The sequence below is a fragment of the Pseudocercospora fijiensis genome (genome assembly GCF_000340215.1).
Source record: "Pseudocercospora fijiensis CIRAD86 unplaced genomic scaffold MYCFIscaffold_17, whole genome shotgun sequence".
Taxonomy (NCBI): Eukaryota; Fungi; Ascomycota; class Dothideomycetes; order Mycosphaerellales; family Mycosphaerellaceae; genus Pseudocercospora; species Pseudocercospora fijiensis.
The window spans coordinates 445,261-467,644 of NW_006921548.1; the positions used below are offsets into that span (position 1 = coordinate 445,261).

Below are 22,384 nucleotides of genomic sequence, written 5' to 3' on the forward strand. Positions count from 1 at the left end.
CCATCTCACCACACCACCCTACGCCGATCAGCCCAATCGGGTCACCCCACATCTTGGCAGCGGTCCCAGTTCACCTCCGTACAAGAGTCTAGAGAATGGATCGATCTTTCTTCACCTCCCAGAAATCCATCAATTGCTGTTCTTAGTACGTGTTTTCATGACCGAGAGGACAATGTAGCCGAGCACAGCAGCAGTGAGCATAGGCAAAGACAACGCAAGAGTGGTGGGAATGTCCCTACCGAACAGGATAACGGGAACTTGGTTATCGCAGTACGTTCCATCAGTCGACAGCAACGATGTTTTGGATATCAACTGGGATGCGCTGGTCGAATTCAACTCTTCCCACATTGACATGCTCCCGGACGAGGCCAGCGTCATCGGCGACTCGCAGTCTTCCAGAGACGCAATTGCACGCCACGTTCCAGGTCGCAATTGCTCGGCATACCAATCCACGTGCTAAGGAAAGTAGGTACGTACGTAGCGGACGATACCCCGAGGACTTCTGGTGAGAAAGAGTCGCTGGATGATGTAACGAGACTGAAGCAAAAAAGCGTACCTCTCAGGCAAATGCCTGCCCACTTTGATGAACGCAGCCTGCAGCAAGGTCCGTAGCAGACTCCCATCCCGAGGTTGGCAGGATTAATTCACCGGCAGTGCAGCTCGCAATGTACCTCGCACAGCCGTGGTCATTATCACTGGTCGAGTGCATGAGTCTACGGAGCTACTTACCTCAATGCGCATGCGCCGCGGTCAACTGCGACGCCTGTGTTCCGCAATGTCGCTTGAGACAATCTCAGTGAACCAGGCAGGGGTGGATGCCGATACAGTTCTAATGCACAAGTGCGTCAAGCAAAGCCGAGTCGTTCCGTCTCGGGCAAAGTGTGAGACCCATCTGCCATTCTTTCCCTGCTTATGTACTGATCGTTTAAAGATCCAAAGCGCTTCTAGTTGGACGATTTAGACGAGTTCTACATGTATTCCTACCACAATAAGCCACGGGAAATCCGACGCCATCGGAGACGCGAGATACGTAGTCAATATCAGCTTTATGGACGATTTGGTTGAGATGTTGTAAAGACTGATCAGAGTCGCGGTCTATTCATCGTTCTAAGCTTTCCAGACCAGCTCACCTGCACAAGCTCTAGGGACCTTATAGACTGCTGTATCGTGAACTGGACTGGGGCCCATTCGATCGGCTGAGATGGGGCGTCGCATTCAATGGCGTGTGAGCACAGCTGCGCATTCATCATGCTTTGCCTTTCAGCCAGGGCGACCACGTCCACGAGGGCTCCGAAGCGCTCTCCATCGCCTCTTTCTCGGCTCGTCGACCAATGTCCTTCTATTCATGCCAGTCCGAAGGCGCCGGATCTTCGGTGGCATTTCTATCGATGGTTGCGGTCAAGTCTTCAACAAAGGCTTCCATATCCTCGGTAACATCCTTTGGCCATGGCAGTTCGTCCTCGGCAACACGGCGCAGTCCCTTCAGCAAGGGCCCAACGCAGTCTGGAATGGTGGTATAACGACGGAAGCATTGGAAGATGGGAATGTCGGCAGATTCCAGAGTGGCAGCATCTTTGATCGGACTTCTCGCGCGTGATGGGAATAAGCGCGCGGAGGAGCCGCGAGTGCCTGATGATATGGCGATGGCGATGATGGGCCAGATGCAGGCACATGCGCAGGGTTGAAGAAGCACTCGATGTGCACTCATCACCGGGAGATGGGGTATTCGATTTCTTAGGCGAAGCATCTGGATGCAAAAAATTGAACGAGCCGGTCAAAGACGACGAAAAGCAAGAGGCGGGGGGACCAAGATGAGCGGTTGCGGGGGTCGGAGGAGCGGAACAAGAAAGCGGACAGCGACTATGTATACAGTGCTGGCATCATTAGTAGAGGTATGGAAAGGTGGAGCAAGAAGCGTACGTAAACGAAGGAGTTGAAAATGGCTGTAGCCAGGTCCAAAAGGTTCATGCTGCAGGCAGCAACAGTAAGCAAGGCTTGTGACAACTACAGCTGCTGCGCAAGGCTCAAATCCCTACTGATCTCCTCCTTGGTGTCTATGAGCTTCTTTCCCGCGCTACTTGTAGCAGCTAATGTGCGTCGCCATACTACCACCTGTATCCGGTGCTTCTCCGTGTCCGCACGGAGAGCTTCCATCGCTGTGATATTGGCATTCCGCAGGGCTTGGAGACTCGCCAAGCTGCCGGGCGGTAGCCTCAGTCGGTGAGAGGAGAGACGACTGTTCAGTTCCTTGTCGAGATCCTGACATTGAGCGAATGTTGACTCTGCTATATCTATAGCATCTGCTTCGGCGATGTTTCTGTGTAGAGCAAGCTCCAGGGCATCACATGTAGCTTTGGCTTGGCCAATGCACTGCATCAAAGTCCTCAAAGCATCTCGATACTGCTCTGCAAGGCGTGTCGATTCTGCCCGGATATGCATCAAAGTTTCCAGAGCGCCGAGACCCTCCGTGGGCTTCGGTGCTGGTGGACAAGTTGGCCGTGTCAAGTGGCTCGGTAGGTTGAGGTCCCAGTCGTCTTGATTGGACACATTGCGCGTGTCTGGTCCAGAAGCGCGCAAAGCGACTCCAAAAAGAAGCCGCAGCAAGGACGAATCCAGCTGACGCTGATGAGACACTTCCGCTGCACGAAATACTACGTCCGCGATCGCTAGGATCCCGCAATTGACGTCGTCGTTCTGTACTGGCGCATCGGAAGCCCAAGTAATAGTCAACTCCCTTCCTTGACTATCGGCGGGAAGCTGCTGAGAGAATTGGCGAATCCGTGCCTCGAACCCTTTATGCCGGTGGGTTTGGCGTAACGAGTCCGATACAATACAAGTCCACGTATTGGAGTAAATTGTAGCGATAACCCAGTGGTGGTTATCGCAGAGCGGAAGAATGATATTGGGCATCTGGTCGGGAGGGTAGTCACGCAGAGGGCGATACGGCCGATCTCGCGTAACCGTCGCCGCACTCGAATCTGCGACATGAAACCTGCTTGGGATCAGTGCCGACAGAAGCTTGTCGACAGCGGTAGAGTTGAGCCATTGCCCAGACTCGACACGCGCTAATGCTTGATCCGCTGTTGGTGCTGCGTCGCGATTGGAAGCTCGTAGGGGAGGTCTGGAGACTGGAAGGGCCGACGGCGTCTTCGTATCGAAGTTCCAGTCTACGGCCGGCCGGTGCTCGGTCCCTAGTTTGTTCTGTTTCTCTTCAGTCTCTTCTGTCTTCGACCTCTTTTCTGTGCTGTGTGCGTCTGCGGCGGCGGGCGAATGTGAGGTCCTCGACTGCAGCGTCATCGCGGGTTGGTCATAGCTTGCTGGGGTGGGTGGCAGCAGAGACTCTTGTGCAGATGGCACTACGTCGCCGCTACGTGGTAGAAGCGATGGAGTGCGCGTCGTCTTCGAGGGATCCGGGCTTGGGCTTGGGCTTGAAAGCTGTAATGGCGGTTCGAGCTGGAAGTGCGAAGATTCTGCGTCAGGCTGCGTGAAGTCGATGTCAAGGAGTGGGCGTGGTTCAGCGATAAAGTTGGACGGCGATGTGTGAGCCGTGCCATCGACCGACGTGCGCCAGCTATCTGAAGTTGCAGGCTGCGGCTGAGGGAAGTCGCGACGCGTGCGCTTACAGGGCTCTGGACTGCCGGCGAAAGAGTGGAAGCGACGTTTGCAGCGCGTGGTTGCGAGAGGATTACGGTCGCGTACCTGCTCAACCGATTCACTCGGGTCCTCGCTTATGGTGCCATCTTCAGCGATATCGTCATGTTGGATGCTGCTGTCGCCGTCGCCGTGGATGAACTCATCGTTGACATCGCCCCGCGGCTGCTCAATCGACTCCCTAGAGTCGTCCCCACTCCTGCTGCCCTCTTGCATGCTGCCGCCGCTGTCACTGTCGTTGTCATTAACGTAGCCGAACTCGTATTCAGCGTCCAAGTCTCCTGGAATGCTTCCACCCTCCTGGGCATTCGTGGCCGGGACAATGCTTTCGGCTTCAGCTTCGTCTACGGCCAGGCTGGCATGGTCTTCCTTCTCGATGGGTACGGTCGTGACACCACTATGTTCGTTCTCGTCCTCAAGAATGGTCGATAGATCTCGGATTCCTTCTCGTGTTCGCTCTCTTGGCGGCGGTACCTGCGCTGCTTTCCCATCTTGTCCTCCTGGAAGATCTTGGTCTCCATGAGGACCCTTTGGCCCATCATGTCCTCCGGCTGCTTCTTGCTCTACTGCTGCCTGCGACGACTCCATCATCTGATCTTCCGCATCTGTGCACTTGCTCGTAGCACCTTGCTGCGCACCGCCATCAATATGCAGCGAAGTGACTTTGCCGGCTTCGAGGAGCAAGGAAACGGCGCGTTCGTGGTCGCCGGTTTTGTAAGAAGCGGGAGGAGGCCGGTTGTGCTCGTAGCGCTGCTTGCGTGCCGACACGCTCGTAGTCTGTCGCTCGTTCGCCGCTCGTGCTAGCGCAGGAAGATAGTCCTGCATCGCCCAGCCCGCTTTCTCCGCCGAGCTTAGGCCTGAGACCAAGGTGCGCGAGAGGCCGTTGACACCCACATGGAAGAGGCCGAGCAGGTCCAGGAAATCCATGTTCCAGCAGCAGCGGGGGTCCTTCTTGTTGCGTTTATCAGGCTGCGACGTGAGCGAATGCACGATAGAGAGCAATTTCGCGTCGCGCTCCCTCAGCTCGTTCTCCGCCGTCATTTGCAGGAAGGCGGCCAAATCAGGAGATATATGCTGCCGGACACGCCCAAAGGGGATCTGGCCATCCTCGGCGGCAAAGGCATCGTAGAGGTCATAGAAGGTATCGAGCAAAGGCGTTTGCGACTGCCATTGCACATGCAGCTTCTCGCACAAGGACGCGAGACGAGGTGCCAGCGAGCCAGTGTGCGGAATGTCTAATGACGCCGATCGATTGTTCGAATCGCCGCCGCTACTGCTACCACTGTTACAGGATGTCGCTATCAACTTCTTGGGCGCGTCGTTGTTGTTTTCGTTGTTGTTTTCGTTGTTGTTGCTTCGAGTCGGAGCTGTCTCGGCCTGAACCAGTGGCCCTTCCGTCGGCGTCGACGCCCGCGAGAGAGCAGGAGAGCGAAGCCGCACCATGGAGTTATATACCACGGTGCATGCGGACATGTATGTGGCCGCACGTGTATTGCCAGTGGTGTGGTTGGAAGCGTGGCAGTCGACATTGACAGTGAGGCAGGTGCAGGTGGTCAAGTACAATCACAATCGCGCGCCTTCCAAGTCAGCGTTGAAGCTTCGGTCCACGAATGCGGGACCGTCCGGTGACGCGCAGGGCCCGCGAAAACGGCCACGCCGCGCCATCCCATCACCTTCGTAAACTGGCTCACGCCATGTGCTGTAATTGAAGACATTGACGCTGTAACGGGACGACCGCTTCGAGTAGTTGGTCTGTCGGCTTTCTTCAACGTGGTATTAGGCCTTGTGGGCAACTGAGGGTTGTTCTTCTCGGCTCTGGCCCGTTTCAAAGAAGGCAAGGACAGTGCTGAGCTCCCTGGCCGTGAGCCAGCATCGCTCTTACTACTCCTTGTGGGACGTTTAAACAACGGCAGCAGCATATCCGCCCTTAGAAATTACCTGCGCTCATTCCAGCCTCTACACATCAAGCGCGTGACAACCAGCCGGCAGTCTTGTCTCCGTCGGGCGTCGAAAAGCTTGAAAGGGTATATAACACCCTCGCGACTGCGACACGTATGTTTGAGACGTGACTTCTTGAAATAAGCAAGGCGCATTGGGATTGGAGGAAATGGCTGGTGCTAGCGGACGAGTCTGGAAGCGCGGGACCCGCGGAAGGGGCCACAAATTGTGTCCGAAAACGCGGGTCCGGCATTACTAGCCACTTTCGGAGCAAGGTCTGGTCCAACAGAGACGAGCAGGAGCCGGAGTCGTCTCCAATACGAGCCGTGCTGGAAGCGTCAATTCCAGCAGACGACCGATGGTATTCCACACGCCGCCACTGGTCCAGAAATCCAGTCTTCCCCAACAAGTCATTAACAATCACACATACTATGGCCATCCACACCAGCCTACCCAATTCACGTATCCAAATCATCCTGCGGACCAGCTCATGCACCTCAACCAAGGCATGAATGTCCTAGAAGATCAAGAGGCCGGCCAGCTTTTGGATACCGTCTCGGGTATTTCCAGCAGTACGCAAGCTATGGTGACTGGATTTGAAGGCTTACGCAACGCGCACGACCAGAGACATGCAACACTGGAGGCAGAGATTACCAGGCTTCGCGCAGATCAGGCCAGTCTGAGTCACATCGATCAGCGACTGGAAGGTCTGGAGTCAATGGTAGGAAATGTGGCTTCCGAGGTTAGAACTGCATATCAGCAGATCGAGGCTGGAATCAAGGCTTCTCAAGCTGCAAATGAGGCTGGCATCCGCCAAATAGTCGAAATGCTGGAACAAAATCTTGCCATTCGGGCCAACGTACAAACGCAAATAGCAGACATTCGTTCGTTGTTCGTGGGCGTCCGAGAAGGCTCTCAGAATGATCAAGCGATGAAGCCGCAGGTACTGGAGCCAAAGTGTGGAAGGGCGGCTACGTCACAGACGCTGGGAAGTAGTGTTGGCTTTCCACTGCCCAATGTTGCAGCTTCTGGTTCCATGCTTCAAGATTCGAAGCCAAAAGCGAGATCAAAACAGTCGGAGACCAATATGCTCGAAGTACAGAAGCTACGACGCCTCCTCAGCATGGCAGAAATGGCCACCCGCGCACTTGAAAGCATCAACAGCAGTCCTCGACCATCACTTACCTCGAAGGACAGCTCGAAGACTTGCATAAGGCGCAAGAACGCCAAAGTCGGGTAGAGCAGCAGCGAGAAGCGCGACAGGACGCGCAGCAGAAGGAAGGGATCGATGCTGATATCCAGGAGATGAAGAGTACGGAGGCCCATACATACCAGAGGCTCAATGTACTGTTCTCACCGCCTTTACCACTAATTCTTCGTGTTTAACCTTCTATAACTCGCGCTATACTCGCTATCGACTCGTACGACTCGTACGATGCCTCTACGTATTAATCTTTCGCTATAGTAGGCTTAGATAACCGCTTAGGTTAGTAGCGGTACTATACGAGACGAAATCCTATAGTACCTTTAATAGGAGACCGGGTGTTAGATATCTCTAAACACCCTTAAACGAAGGCTTAAGGAGTAGAATGTTAACTATAGCAATTATACTTACTATTACCGACTTAACGATATCGAGATACTAAAGATCCGAGTCGTATATACCTTCTCCGCTTTACGCTTAACTAATAAAGAGGCGGTTGAAGTACTAAAGATAGATAGATTTAATATTAGCTAGCGGAGATATTAACGGATACGTTAAGAGCTTAGATTAAAGAAGGTAGTATCGCGAGATAAATAGATAGAGGCGGAAGAGGAGATAGTAGAGGAATTATATAAGGAGCTCGAGAAGTCTATAGTAGAGTCGTTTAGCCGAAGGTACCTTTATACCTATATTAGGTCTAGATACAACATCGTTAGTAGAGACCGGCTATATCGTATAGCTTGCGTACTAAATCCTAAAGGCTTACGAGTCCGCCGCGAGCGGGTACGAGAGTACTATAGTCGGATAATAACTCTAGGTCTAAGTTACGCTATATTAATAGATACTTACTATAAATTCGAGCATTAAGGGATACAGATCTACGTAGCTATTAATATCTACTCGCGTTACATTATCTAGGTCTATATAGGGATTACTAGCCGGATAGCTATATCTATACTCGCTTAATATATTACAACGATTAAGAATAGTCGTGTAATGCTATAGATTATCCGATTAGACCGTAGGGCGGAAACGATTCTAGCCGCGGACGCTTACTATACGACTCGCCTTACAACTCGTAATAAGTCGGAACCGATACCTTCCTTCTAGGACTATTTTAAATACGGTACTAGTAAGATAAACTAGCGGATCGAAATATAGTAGGCTTAGTAAGTACCCGCATTAAATAGCTAGCGGTCCTATTTCTACGAGTTGCTTCGCGAGTTACTATACGATACTAGACTGCTAGCCGATAGGATTTCCTTCCTTACTATCTATATCCCGATTATATAGAATAAAGTCCTCGAGTTTGTTTACCTCTAGAATAGCTATCGTATCCGGAAGTAGGCTAATCGACTATATACTATACTAGGTATTCCGCATATTCTTTACTATTATCTAGAGCTTAGCGGGCATTCTTATTAGGGTATTCCTATACCGGAAGGTATACTAGATAATATCGAGCGAGACCTTAAAGGATTCGGTACGTATTTAATTCTATAGTACTCGCTATAGACTCGCTAATTATCCTAGATCTTGAAGCCTTCCTACCCGAGACTATACTTACTTAGTATTAGATAGTATTAGTTGCTTATAGCTTCTCGTACCTAGTTAGTAGTAGCGAGAATAGTAGCGATAGAGAGCGAGTTTACCGCGAGGTATACGTACTTCTTCGACGGCTAGTTGCGGAGTATATAGCTATAGGGTTAGAGCTTAAACCAATAGAATTAGATAAGCTATTAGTAGCTCGTAATTAGACGTTAGGGGCGCGAAATACCGATGCTAGGTTAATTAAGTTTGTAAATAATATATATTAATCGGCGAGCCGCGAGCCGGCCGCGAGTATATAGCGAGTCGCTTATTCTAGTTCCCTTCTATCCCCCTTCTATCCTTAATCTTACCTTCTACGCTATTCTATCTCTATTCTACTACCGATTCAATATATATAATAATAGCTATATAGGCGGAGTTTTGCCCTATAATAGGCATAAACTATATACGATTATTAGGGGAGAGATATATACACTATCTATAGTACTACGGTAAGAATCCTAACCTACTAGATTAGCGATTTCTTCGCGAGCTATTAGTAGTAGCGAGTCGAGTAACGAGTAGACTTAGACCTACGAGTATAGCTACGAGTATAGCTACGAGTAGAGTAGCGAGTAGAGTAGCGACTAAAGCAGCGACTAGAGTAGCGACTAGAGTAGCGACTAGAGTAGCGACTAGACCTACGAGTAGACCTACGAGTGTAGCACGAGGCTATAATATGTTCCCCTCTCTACCCGAGTACGCTAATACTATACGCAATGCTTCTATTTAGTACCTTAGGCTATCTTAACGACTAAATGCTAGAGGTCGGAGCCTCTCGTATCGTTAACTAATACCTACTACTTCTTCTTCTTCTTCTAAAAAGCTAGTAATTCCGAAGATATTTAAAATCTACTATCGTGTCTTCGTTTACTATATCGATATTGAAATATAGGGTACTAAAGAGACATAGATATATTATAAAGTAGAGCTGTTTTTACGGTCTAATAATGCCTAGTCTAACTAAGATTATAAAGTAGCTAATATCAACCTTATTAACTAGATTATTTAGCGGTTAGATACGGATCGGCTACCTAATAATAGTGCTATTACGCTTATAGACGACTATTCTAAACACTTCCTCTATACTAGCTTCGACGACGATACTAATATACTAACGAAGATATTATCTAAGGCGCTAAACTTAGCATTAATTGTATAGACTCTTATAATCTTTAAGCGAACCGTAAGGGCACCTAATTATACGATATCTATTTGTGTCTAGTTGCTAAAGGAAATACACCTTCCGGAAAAGTAACTAAAGCGGAAGTACCGGACAAGTAAACCTACTACTACGAGTACTAGAGCGAGTACTACTACGAGTTAGCAATAGTAAGATATTGTTGCTAGTATAGAGAAGCCGATTAAGGAGGAGCCTAGGTCGTAGACTAAGAGGAAGATTAATATAGAGAAGCCGCCTAAGTATATTAACCTAATAAAGACACCGCGAGGTAAGGGCGTATTGTAGATTAGTTAGCACTGCCAAGTACTAAGAGCTAATTTCCTAGTAGTATATATAGCATCTAGTATAGACAGAACTTAATCTCTTTTCCTCTATATAATTCTATAGTTAATCAATTAATGACTTGTTCTACTTAGCTTAATTATAATAGGTTATAAGCCCGGCGTATACGCTTACCTGTCCTAACTAATATAGACGAATTGTTATTATAGTAATACTAGTTTGAAGTTAATCTAACTAGCTATAGATTAAGTAGCACCTCTAGAGTTAACTACCGAAATAGGGCTACCCTGCACTTAGTACTAAATTAGATCTGACTAGCAGTTAGCACCTATAAGCTAAGCGAGCTAAGAAAGAGCTTAATAGCATAGCTAACACTAAAGAATCCGTAAAAAGCATTAAGGAAAATCGCATCCTAACGAGGACGACTAACTTTTTATTATAGAGATAGATCCTTTAGAAAGAGCTGCTAAAGGAGAAAGTATATAGATATATACTTTACAACTTGAAATAGGCAAAGCTATACTACAAACCTCTTAGAATTAACTACGATAGTAATCCGGATTTTAATAAAGCCCTAAGAGAGTTTATAGAGAAAGATAGCATTGCTATAGGCATTCTAGTTAAAATAATCTTACTAGATCTAAGACCTAACTTTAAGAGCATAATTACCTAGAAGACTACTAAGGACTACTACGAGACTATAGCAGCTATATACTAACCAATTACTATAGTAGATATCTACGATACCCTAAAGGATTTTAGAACAGTTACTCTTAAGTAAGTAACATCTAATAGCACCCTTAAGTACTGTAAAGACTTTTAAGCATAGGTGTAGAAGTACAAAACAGCTACTAAGCAGTTTAAGAGAGTATATAATATTAAGCCTAAGGATATTAAGATCCTAGACCTAATAATTAGAATGCTCTTTATTAATAGTCTTTAGTACTATAAATAGCTTAGAAGCTAGAGGCACAATAATAAACCAGAAGGGACTAGCTAGACTCTCGAAGCAATAATTATATCCCTTAGAAAGGAAAAGCCTCTAAGGTTATAGAACTAGTAACAAGGCAAAGCCTTTGTAGTTGTCTCTAACATTAAGGTTAGGGATAACAATAAGTAGTATTAGCACTGCAAGTACAAGTATACTAATGTAAAGTGCTAGAAACAATATCCTAATAGAAAGCTGTCTAAGGATAAGGATAAGTTAAAGAAGAAGTTAAAAGATAAGAATAAGTCTAAATTAAAGGACAAGGATAAATCTAAGTCTAAGAACAAGGCTGCAGCTGCTAGAAAAGATAATAGCAGCGATAATAATAACGAGTATAAATCAGATTCTGACTCGGAAGGCTAGGCTTTAGGGGCATATATTATATTAACCCTAGCCTAAGCATCCTTTAATTAAAGCCTAACTCCTATTGTATTAGCATCCCCTATAAACTAGGATAAAGCAATAAAATTCTAGGATACTAGCATATTATACTATATATTTAACAATAAGGACTGGTTCTCTAACCTTAGGTCCCTTGACTTGCCTGCTAGGTTTAGCCTTGCTCTAGGCAAAGGAAGCTATAGAATAATTAGGGATATTTACCTCAAGTTCCTCTAGAAAGGCAAAACTGTAGGGATGGTGCTTGGAGAAGTGTTGTGTTTGCCTAACTCTAATATAAATCTAATCTTAGTGGAGAGGATCTATAGGAAAACTAGATACTTCCTGTATAGACTAGCTGTAACTATCTAAAGAAAGGATAGTAAGGTTATTAGAGAGGCAAAGATTAACAATATTGTAACAGTTCTAAAGCACGTTAGGATTGTTCCTCCTAAAAGCTAGCTAGCTATTATACTAGCAGTTGCCTAACTAAAGGCAGATACTGTTAGAGTGTATTAGAGACTTAGCTATATTAGAAGCAAGATACTAAATGCAACTAAAACCTATTAAGACTGTCTTAGCATTAACTATATTAACACTACCGAATTGGGGCACTATAAAGCCTATAAGCTTATAAGGTCTTAGAGGATAGTCTTAAGGATTGTAAGAAGGACTCTAGTTTAAGCTCTAGATGAAATCTATATTAATATTCTTAGACTAGTTATACCTCTAGATATCTATAGGAACCGCTACTTATACCTACTAACTTGTATAAAGACAAGGCACAGATAGGATAACGAGACCCTAGACCTAAAAAATAGTCCCGCTCTTATTAAGAAATAGATGAACTAGTAGGCTAATTAGTTTAGCAAAAGACTAAAGATCTGGTTCTTAGACAATAGGGGCTAGTTTAACAACAAGCACCTTTAAAAGACTACTAAAGTTAAGGGGTATAGGTAGGATCTCTCAAGCCCCTATATACCTAAACAAAATAGCATTATAGAGTTATCTAATAAGACTATCCTAATAAAGGCTAGGGCTATGCTTATTAATGCAGGTTTACTATAAGAGCTATAGAGCTATACTATAAAGCACTCTATACACTTAACTAACAGGCTAGCTAACCTAACAACTAAGGAGGTTCCTCTAGTCTATCTCGAAAGGGATTTAAAGCAAGGTAGAACCCTAGTAGATCTGTCTAGGGTTAGGAGATTTAGTTATAAGGTATACAAGCATATTAGCAAAGAAGAGAGGCTAAGAGGTACAAAGTTTATATTAAGAGCTCTAATTTACTAGAACATTAGATTCTAGAATTATTCCTCGACAAACTACCTCCTCTAGCGGCCTTAGTTTAACTATAGTAAGGGACTATAGCAGCATAAGATCAAATTCTCCTGTTATATTACCTTTAATAAAGATTAGACCTACGGGGATAAAGGTAGAAAGGTAAATCTAGCCCCTCCCTATATTTAAGTTATTAAACACTCTCAGTTAGGAATTGACTCTAGTAAATCTAGAGTAGCTTTAGGATTCCTACTAGATATTAAGTAAGCCTAGCGCAGCTAGCAGGTAGTTAATAAACCTATTCCTTCTAGAAGTAGTAAAGAGCCGTTTTAAACACCCTCGGGGGAGCTAACACCTTCGGGGGAGCTAATACCTTCGGGAGAGCTAATACCCTTAGGGGAAACACCTCTTTAGAGGGAGTAAGTTCTATTAGGTCTAGAAAGCCTAGAAAGCCTAGCTAAAGAGACCTGGGAGCTACAGGCCCCTAATAACTAACATTAGCCTAAGGATGCTAAGGATAAGGACATACCGATAATATACCAACTAAACTAGTTAGTAGGTTAGAAGAGGCTAAGAGCCGCCTTACCGCTAGTAGCTTAGGAAGTTGCAATAAGGCTAGTCGTATACTAGCTAAACTAGCTAGTAGGGTAAAAGAGGCTAAGAAGTGCCTTACTACTAGTAGCTCTAGGAGCTGCAATAGGGCTAAGGTACTTAGACCTTGTAGATATACCCCCTATAACATCCTCGAGGGGCAGGCAGATAAGGAGACCTAACTATAGCAATATAGCTAGGGTCCTAAATACTGCTCTTAGGAGATTCCTAAAGAAGAAGGCTAAGAAGCTAGGGGAGGGTAAGCTATCTACACTTTATAAAGCACTAAATAGTATAGATACTAAGCTTTAGAGGGAAGCTGTTACTAAAGAACTTAGGTCTTTAGACAAAACAGGCACCCTTAAATAGATCTCTGCTAAAGAACTTCTAAAAGGTAGAAAACTAATATTAAGCAAATAGGTCTAGAAGATTAAGCGCTTGCCTAATAGTTCTACCAAGAAGTTTAAGGCGAGATACACAGCTAAGGGGTTTACCTAGAGGAAAGGTATTAACTTTAAAGAAACCTTTGCTCTAACCCTAAGAGCTATAATAAGCAGATTCTGCTTAGGACTTTTAACTACTTTTAGCTAGGTTAGATATTAAGTAGATGTTAAGGCTATATTTCTAGAACTAGATATTAACAGACCTAACTATATAAACGCACCTAAGGGATCGCATTTAATTAGAAAGGACCTAGAGGAATTTCTATATATAATTGTATAGAAAGGCTTATATAGTATAAAGTAGTCAGCTGCTTTATAGTACTACGATACTAAAGCTACACTTAAGACCCTTAGTTTATATAAAACCAAGAGCGATGCCTACCTCTTTATTAGAGAAGGGATTATAGTTATCCTTTATATTAATGACTTTTAGATCTTTAGCAAGACTCAAGCTAGGATCAATAAGCTAACTAAAGGACTTAGGAAAACCTACACTATTAAGGTTGTCTAGACAAACCTCTTCCTAGGACTATATATTATTAAAGATAGTACAAGTTTTAGAATCTCCTAGAAGCACTACTCTCTAGAGAAGCTAAGAAAGTATAGTCTTAACTAATGCAAGGATATAAAGTACCTACTTAAGAAACTCCTAACTGCTTTCGAGCTAGACTACGAGAAGGAGGATTACGAACTCTTTAATTAGATAATTAGGGAGCTATAGTATCTTTCTAACTAGACAAGACCTAACATTACTTATACTATTAACTACTTAGCTAGATTCCTATAAAACCCTAGACTAGAGTATATTATAGTAGCAAGACATGTTTAGAAATATATTGTAGGAATAGTTAATAAGTCCCTAGTATTTAAGAAGAGTAAGTCTAGCAAGGTTAATATTAAGAGCTACCTTAAGGTCTACTTAGATTCTGACTTTGCTAGTAACCTAAAAACCTCGAGGTCTATATTAGGATTCCTACTCCTTATAGTAGGAGGACTAGTTCTCTAGAGATCCTAGCTTCAGAAAGAAGTTGTCTACTCCAGTACTAAAGCTAAGTATATAGTACTAACTAAAGCTGCAAGGGAGCTAAAGTAGCTAAGGAACCTCTCTAAGGAAATTAGTAGCTTTACTAGGTTCAAGTTTAACTATATTAAAATCAACTGCGATAACTAGTTAACTATCTACCTTATAAAGAATTATACTAACTCTAGTAGGTTAAGGTATGTTTCCCTAAGGAACTATTACTATAGAGAGTAGTATAATAAAGGGAGGGATAATGTTTAGTATATTCCTACTAATCTCTAAATAGCAGACTGGCTTACTAAGCCTAAGTTAAACAACCCTATCCTCTAGGATCTAGACTAGTAAAGGACAAACTCTAAAGTCACTTATTTTATTCTTATTTGTTACTAGAATAGGAAGTTAAACTTAATATACTTATTTTCATTTTATTACTCTCTATAGACTAACTACTCTTCTAGTTCTCTACTAGGGTATCTTAGTATCTAGAGCAATCTTTTAGCTCTTAGTATAATATCTTAAAGCAGAAATAAGTATTAAAACTAGATTTGCCTAACCTATAAGGACTAGAAGCTCCCTAATACTACAAATCTTAAATTATATATTAGAAGTTTTGTCTAAAGGATCTCTAACCTTCTAAGGACTCCTCTATTCCTTTAAGGACTACCTATTTCCTCGTTACTATCGACCTTATTATCCTAACGATCTAATAGCCCGCTCTAAGAAGAGCTAGACGGGACTAGTATAGCCGATCTAGAAGAAAGCCGAGAGTTTAGATTGCGACTACGACTAGCTATCGCAGTAGTAGCGTAGACTCCTGCCTACTAAGCTAACGCGTTCGTAATCGCCTAAGCGCCTTCCGGGGTATTCTAATCGATCCTAGAAGGAATCGGAATATATAGGCGACGCTAATTACTGCCTGCTATACTGCCTAGATTGCGAGGCGGCAGCCTAATAGGACCTAGAAGACCTGCCTAGCGGTTAGTACTCGAACGAGGGCGCGATATATAGCCTATAACCCGGTTAGTTTCTAATTGAGATCTTAAGCTAAACCTGACTTACTCGACTTGTTATAATAACTATAATAGTTCGGGCTAGTACAATTAGTATAGGTACCCTTAAGGAACTTGCTCCTATTAATAGTTAGAGTAATATACTCCTTATATATACCCTTACCCTCCTAATAGGGCTTATACCTATCGTTTCCCTAATAGATAGTACGACTAGAAGCAGTATATACGAGTATAGCCGGGAGATATTTAACGTTAGATCTAGAGGCTAGGTTAAACTTCTTATCCGCCCTACGTATTATAGCTGCGATAGTTAGGTATAAGGGAGAGTTGCTACCCTTTTCCTTAAAGGTACGTACGAAGATAATAACGTCGGTATTGCGTAGCTAGGGAGGCATTTCGTTAAACTTCGAATTAGCTAGAGCGGTTAGGATCTTCTATAGGATCGCGACGGTAATCTTAATCTCCTTTAAGACTGCTCTCTATTAGTATAGGAAGGTATATCTAATTAGCAAAAGCCTTACTGTTATTAATTAGCTACTACTTGTCGTAGCGACTAGGCAACTTCTTGTTCGGATTATCTCCTCCGCTACTACTACCTATACTAGTAGCTAGGCTACCTAGACTAGACTAAGTTGCTATAGCTATAATAGTACCTCTAATTAGAATCAGGTTATATTAAACTGTATTAGAAAGTGTTAGTTATATATTAGTTAGTAGAAAGAAGAAGTTCAAGTTTAAATAGAAAGCGCACTTCTTAAATATAGACTGCTAGGCTTAGGGTCTAAGTAGTAAACGCATAGCAAGCACGACTTTACCTTTACTTTAATATATATAAAAGAACTAGACTAATTAGCGAGCTAGGAGAAGCAACCCTATATTACTTAGATCGTTATATATAGGTTACTTGTATCTAATAAGTTATAAGGCAGTTACACTTTATCTAACAATGCGTGCAATAGCTAAGTAAGGGAAAATGGCCTTTTATTCTAATAGATTCTACCTAAGGGGGAGTGTTATAGATTAGTTAGCACTACTAAGTGCTAAGAGCTAATTTCCTAGTAGTATATATAGCATCTAGTACAGATAGAACTTGATCTCTTTTCCTCTATATAATTCTATAGTCAATTAATTAATAACTTGTTCTGCTTAGCTTAATTACAATAGGGCGAGGGTACCGCGAGTATACAGCTAGTAGAGAAGAAGATTAAGTAGGAGCCTAAGTCGTAGACTAAGAGGAAGATTAATATATAGAAGCCGCCTAAGTATATTAACTTAACAAATATACCGCGAGGTAAGGGCGAGGACACCGCGAGTATATAGCAATAGTAAGGCACGCCTATTCCAACAGATTCGAGCGAAGCTAAGTAGTAAGCTAAGCAGCAATAGCAAGCTAAGTAGTAAGCTAAATAGCAAGCTAAACAGTAAGCTCTTAATACTAGCAGCGGATAGATAGATACTAGTAGGTAGAAGCTAAAGCGTACTAAGAAGTAGAAGCAAGGTAAACTATTTATTATAGAGATACGATTAAGGAAGAAAGGAGATAATAGAAGAGAGGATAGAAATACGGACTCGCTATAGACTCGCTGTTTTCTTTACTGTCTTATTTGCTATACTCGTAGTAGACTCGCGGCGGACTCGCTACTAATTCAAACATTTTCTACTAGTAGCTCGCGAGTGCTATCTAGCTACAACTTCTCCTATATCGTACACAGATCCTTAGACCTAATAATAGCCTTATTCTTAAGCTAAACGAACTACTTATTGTAGTGTACCTCTAGCTTGTTAAACTTAGTAATATGCTTAGCTGACCTAGCTTTAAGAGCATCAATCTTAGTCTCTAATATAGTGTTCTTAGTCTCTAACCCAACACTCTTTACCTCTAAGACCGTATTCTTCGACTTAGCGGCCTCGACTCGCGCCTATATCGCGGCTAGCTCGCTATTCTACTCGTCTATATCCTCCTCGACCTTTATTAAGCTAGCATTATAGCTACTCTTACCCTAACACTTATAATAAGCGTAGACTCTCTCTCCTTTAACGTCGAGTACCTTATACTAAATGTCCGCGTAGCGCTCGTAGTAATAGTATAGGCTTAGTGCTAGCTTTCCTTACTTAGTCTCTATAATCGTACTAGTAGCCGAGTATTTACGTAGTCTATTTAATGCTACCTTCTTCTTTTATAGATCCTCGACGGCGTAGAGGAGGTCTTACTATATCTACTCGCTATAGTACTAGAAATCTTTCGTATTTATAGTCGTAGGACGTCGAAGTTTAGAGCGAGTTAGTAGCGAGTCTATAGCGAGGCGCCTCTTAACTTACGATAAATGTAGTCCTCCTACTAGTAAGGTAGGTACTAGATTAGGTAGTAAAGCACCTACGGTAGCTATAAGGACGAGGTCGCGCGAAATACTAGTTATAGCTCGAAACGGTAGTAGTAATAGTAAAGCTACTATTACTATCGCGGTCGCCGAGCGCGCGGAGTATAGAAGAAGAAGAAGAAGAATATAGCGAGAAGCGCGAGGTTATAGCGAGTACGGCGGCGAGTCGAGGTAAGGTTACGTATAATAATAAGGAAGCGACAATAGTAAAGTGAAGCCGACATACTATATTAAGCCTCTAGTATATATAGAGCTCCGTTAAAAGCATAGTTAAAGCGGAACGTTATCTATACCGAACTTCGACGATATTAGCTCTATTATCACTACTACAAACACCCGGTATAATGAACTAATAGATCTTCTACGTAGTAAGAGCGAGTTAGACAATCTCTAAGACTTAAAGAACAGTATAATCTAGCTCGGTAGAGAGTAGAAGGAGATCGGAAAGATATTCGGGAAGCTGCTAAAGACCTTTAAACGCTCTATTATAGCTATAAAAGAATTATTAGACGAACATATGCTTAGGGCATAGCAGTAGTACGAAAGACAAGAAGGAGGACAGGGCGTAAGAGGTGCTATAACGTATGCAAAAGATAGAAAGGGAGAAGACAGTGCTACTATACTAGTGTAAGAGGGGCATAATAACCTAGAAACGCGGCTAGTCTTTAGGCTGCTAGATCTTAACATAGATCTTATATAAGCCTCGATCCTACGCTCTAGTATCTCTTCGCTTATGTTTGCCTTAATGCTTAGTCTTAAGAACGCATAAATAGCTCTTAAGATACTGCAGTTAAGCATAGCGGGTATAAGGAAATGTATAGGACTTGTTTCTTCTTTTAGATATATAAGGTTATAATCTACCTAGATTAATAAATGTAATATAGAGATTTCCTAGGCTTTAGGATTGTAGTATAATAGTGTGTAGTTTGACATAATTACTATTATTCGCCGCATAGGCTATACTTAGATAATACTATTACTATATTTTGCGTTAAGGTTGAGAATGCTAAGAACCTCGTAATCTCGATGCCTGTTTATACTGTTTCTTAGCGATTAGGTCGATAGAGTGTAGATATATCCTTATACCGCTTTCAAGATATCCTTAATAGGCAGTATACCTCTAGAGATAGCATATATCGTCGCTACGGTCTACATTACTAGTAATCCCCTACTAGTCTATTATCTCTTAATAGCGCTAAAACTGCCGAAGAATCCGCCTACTACAGCTCGTACGAGTCGATCGCGTAAACTAGTCGAGAAGGAGCTGCCGGCGTATAAGGACGCTATTACAAGGCGCGAGTCGCCGAAGAAGAAGAAGACGAAGGTAAAGAAGTCGGCAGCGGCGACGGCGACGGCGGCGGTACTAAAGAAGTTTAGTAAGGCGCGCGTATTCGATGCGGACGCGTAGAAGGAGTTCTCGGAGTAGGTAGACGACGGCGCCTCGACGGCGGTTAGTAACGAGAATGTTAATATAGAAGGACAAGTTAAGCCTAGCGAGTTAACGGCTATAGGTAAGGCCGCGCCTGCCTCGAAGTTAGCACAACGCCTTATAAAATAGCAATTAGTAGATAAGGAAGATATCGAGACGGCCTCGTACGACAGTCGAGACGACCTACGCTATAAGCAGTGCTAGCGCCTTCTTAATAGCAATTAAGTGCTTAGAACTAAGAATAAGGAGTAGTCTAGCGCCGCTACTTAACCTACTAAGGATGCCTTACTTAGAGTGTGTGTCTAGGTGTTAGGGTCTATTACGTGCCTAATGCCTAAGGCTGCAACTAACATACTTTATCTTTAGACTTTCCGTAGATAGTCCTTCTTCTAAATACATTAGTTATATTAAGTGGTTATAAGCCCCCTACGTTTCTAACGTACACAACACGTTTACTACGTATTCTAATAGTCACTCCGACAGCTGCGTAGCTAGCGCTCGTTACCAAAAATTGCGCTAATACTATTATCGTCGCCGCCGCCCTCGAGGGTTCTAGTAGGTACTAGTCCGACTCGAGTTATTAGTGTTAGCTGTCCGCTATACTACAGTGTTAGCTGTCCGCTATACTAGAATACAAGCGCGCCTGTCGGCGCTCTTCTTAAGACAAGTCTACAGTTTCTATATCGCCGTCGCTGTCCGCAATAGCTCCCCCTACAACCTCTAGCGCTTATATAAGCAACATTCCTAAGCTAAAGAATAAGGAGAATTACCTATTATAGTCGTATGCCGCTAAAGGCGCCCTTAAAGGTATATCGGTCTAGCGCTATATACAAGGCACCCGCTAGCGACCCCTTTCTAAGGCCTCTAGTAAGTCTTCTAAGGAGTTTAAAGACCGCTAAGATAAATGGGACTCTAAAGATCAAATAGTACGTACCTAGATCTTTGCTAATTATGTTAGTAACATTCAACAATTACTGCTTAGTCTGTCTATATCCTAGGAAGTGTAGGACTTCCTTAAGAAGAAATATACTAGTAAAGGTAGGTCTACTAAATTTATGCTCTACTAGGAATATATCACCCTTCGGTATAATAGCAAGGACATTAAGAAGTTCTGCAATAAGTATAAGAAGAAGCTCGGTGCCTTAAAGGACACTAAATTAGCTATCAGCCAATATTAGGCTATCTATATATTTATTATATAGATCGCACTATTCTACGAGGCATTCGTATAGATGCGCCGTAAGTAGATGCGCGCCTTAGAGTATACCATTAATAACAATACCCTTAATAACATCATTAGCGCGTTGCTTAATAAGAATGTAGCTTAATTGAACTAGGCCTAATACAATAGCTTCTTTGGTCTTTAGCGCTAACTATAATAGCAAGGTAGCAATAGCAACAACAACGGTCGAGGTAACTCGAACCGTAGCGGTCGTAGTAGCCGCGGAAACAATAACAATAGTCGTAGTCGTAGTGGAAACAACTAGAATAGTCAAAATCGCGAGAAGTGCTTACACTGTTAAGGCACTTACCCTTCTAACCGCTACTATACCAAATACCCTTATCTAAAGGAGGAAGACCGACTGCGTCGTAAACAGTAGAAGGCTAAGAAGAAGGGGGTATAGCAATAGTAGCAGCGTAGACTAACTGCTTAGCAATAGTAGCAACCGCTATCTAGTTAGAATAGTGCTTAGGGGCTATATGCGGCTAATGCTACCCCGGGGGTGTTATTAGACCTAAGCTACAATTACGCCTTTATAGCTACGGTTACTGTAAGCGACCTAGTTTCTACGGCTCTTACTACTAGCACTCGTACTACTAATTGGGTTGTCGACTTAGGTACTAGCATACACATAGTTAACGACCCTTTATTGCTTATTGAATATAAAGGCTATTACATTCCTGTCCGGTTTAGTAGCAATACGAAGCACGCTACGATAGTCGGAATGGCTTAGACAGAGGTAGTAAATGAGCGTAGTGTAAGCAGCATAAAGTTGTCTAATACACTGTATATACTAGGTCTAGCAGCTAACCTCCTATCTACTAAGAAACTTGCCGACAAGGGCTGTTTCTATCGGAACGACAAGCGCGTGCTATTCACTATTGTTAACGGCTCGGAGGTCACTGTTACTTAGACATACCGAAAGAATAGTCTCCCCTATCTGTATACACTAACCTCCGGACCGGATAGCTAAGTTGTTACGCTTCTATCGAAGAAGGGGGTGCTAACAGGTACGATAGAAGAGTAGCATCTACGATATAGCTATATTCATTACCGCAAGCTGCTAAGAATAGAGTCTAAGGGCTAGATTGTTATTACTAGCGCTAAGAACGACTTCCGCAACTGTATTGCTTGTCGCATAGCCGTATTATATAAGAAATACAATCGGCTACTACGCGTACGACTATCTACGATCTATTACATTGTCTATATAGATATAGTTACTATTACTAACCCTAGTTTGTTATAGGAGCGCTATTTCACACTATTTATATACGCTAAGTTAGGCTATCGATACGAATATGCTAGCACGCTCAAGTTAGGGGCTATAGTAGCTATTAAGGACTATCGTATACATATTCGTATACAGACTAGTTGCTTAATCCTAATCTACCGCCTCGATAGAGGGGGTAAGTACGGCGGAAATCAGCTGTTAAGCTAGGCTCGTAATTAGGGCATTGTACTACAAGTTATAGCACCTCATTCTTCGACTTAGAATAGCCTTGCTAAAGTTAGCAATTACATCGTATACACGACTGCGAGAAAGATAATGCTATACGCTAACCTTCCGAAGTCTCTATAGCTATATACTGTTGCCTCCGCTATATAGGTCCTTAATATTACGCTAACCGCTAACGGAGGAAGCCTATACACCATTATAGCTAAGGAGCTTAATTGGTTACGAACACAGCTACGCCTATAGTACCTTCGAGCTTATAGCTATACTACAGTTGCCTACGATTACAGTGTAACTCGCGGAAAGAAGATAGACAGTAGAGGCCTAGTTAGCAAG

General features: G+C 43.4%; 2 protein-coding genes across 2 annotated transcripts; one reads left to right on the forward strand and one right to left on the reverse strand.

Moving 5' to 3' along the window:
* Window positions 1–1,339: 1,339 nt before the first annotated feature.
* On the reverse strand, window positions 1,340–5,094 carry MYCFIDRAFT_180378 (uncharacterized protein; the record flags this gene model as incomplete). Its single annotated transcript, XM_007934179.1, has 3 exons — window positions 1,340–1,747; window positions 1,808–2,004; window positions 2,037–5,094. The coding sequence occupies 3 exons, from the start codon at window positions 5,092–5,094 to the stop codon at window positions 1,340–1,342; spliced, it is 3,663 nt and encodes a 1,220-aa protein (XP_007932370.1).
* Window positions 5,095–6,351: 1,257 nt separating this feature from the next.
* MYCFIDRAFT_212717 (uncharacterized protein) lies at window positions 6,352–6,981 on the forward strand. The gene has a single exon (XM_007934180.1). It carries the CDS (start codon window positions 6,416–6,418, stop codon window positions 6,827–6,829), a length of 414 nt encoding a protein of 137 aa, XP_007932371.1. The 5' UTR covers window positions 6,352–6,415; the 3' UTR covers window positions 6,830–6,981.
* The last annotated feature ends 15,403 nt before the right edge of the window (window positions 6,982–22,384 follow it).

What these genes read in the sequence shown, in the direction of transcription:
- MYCFIDRAFT_212717 (XM_007934180.1), top strand. Translation starts at nt 6,416, where the DNA reads ATGCTGGAACAAAATCTTGCCATTCGGGCCAACGTACAAACGCAAATA.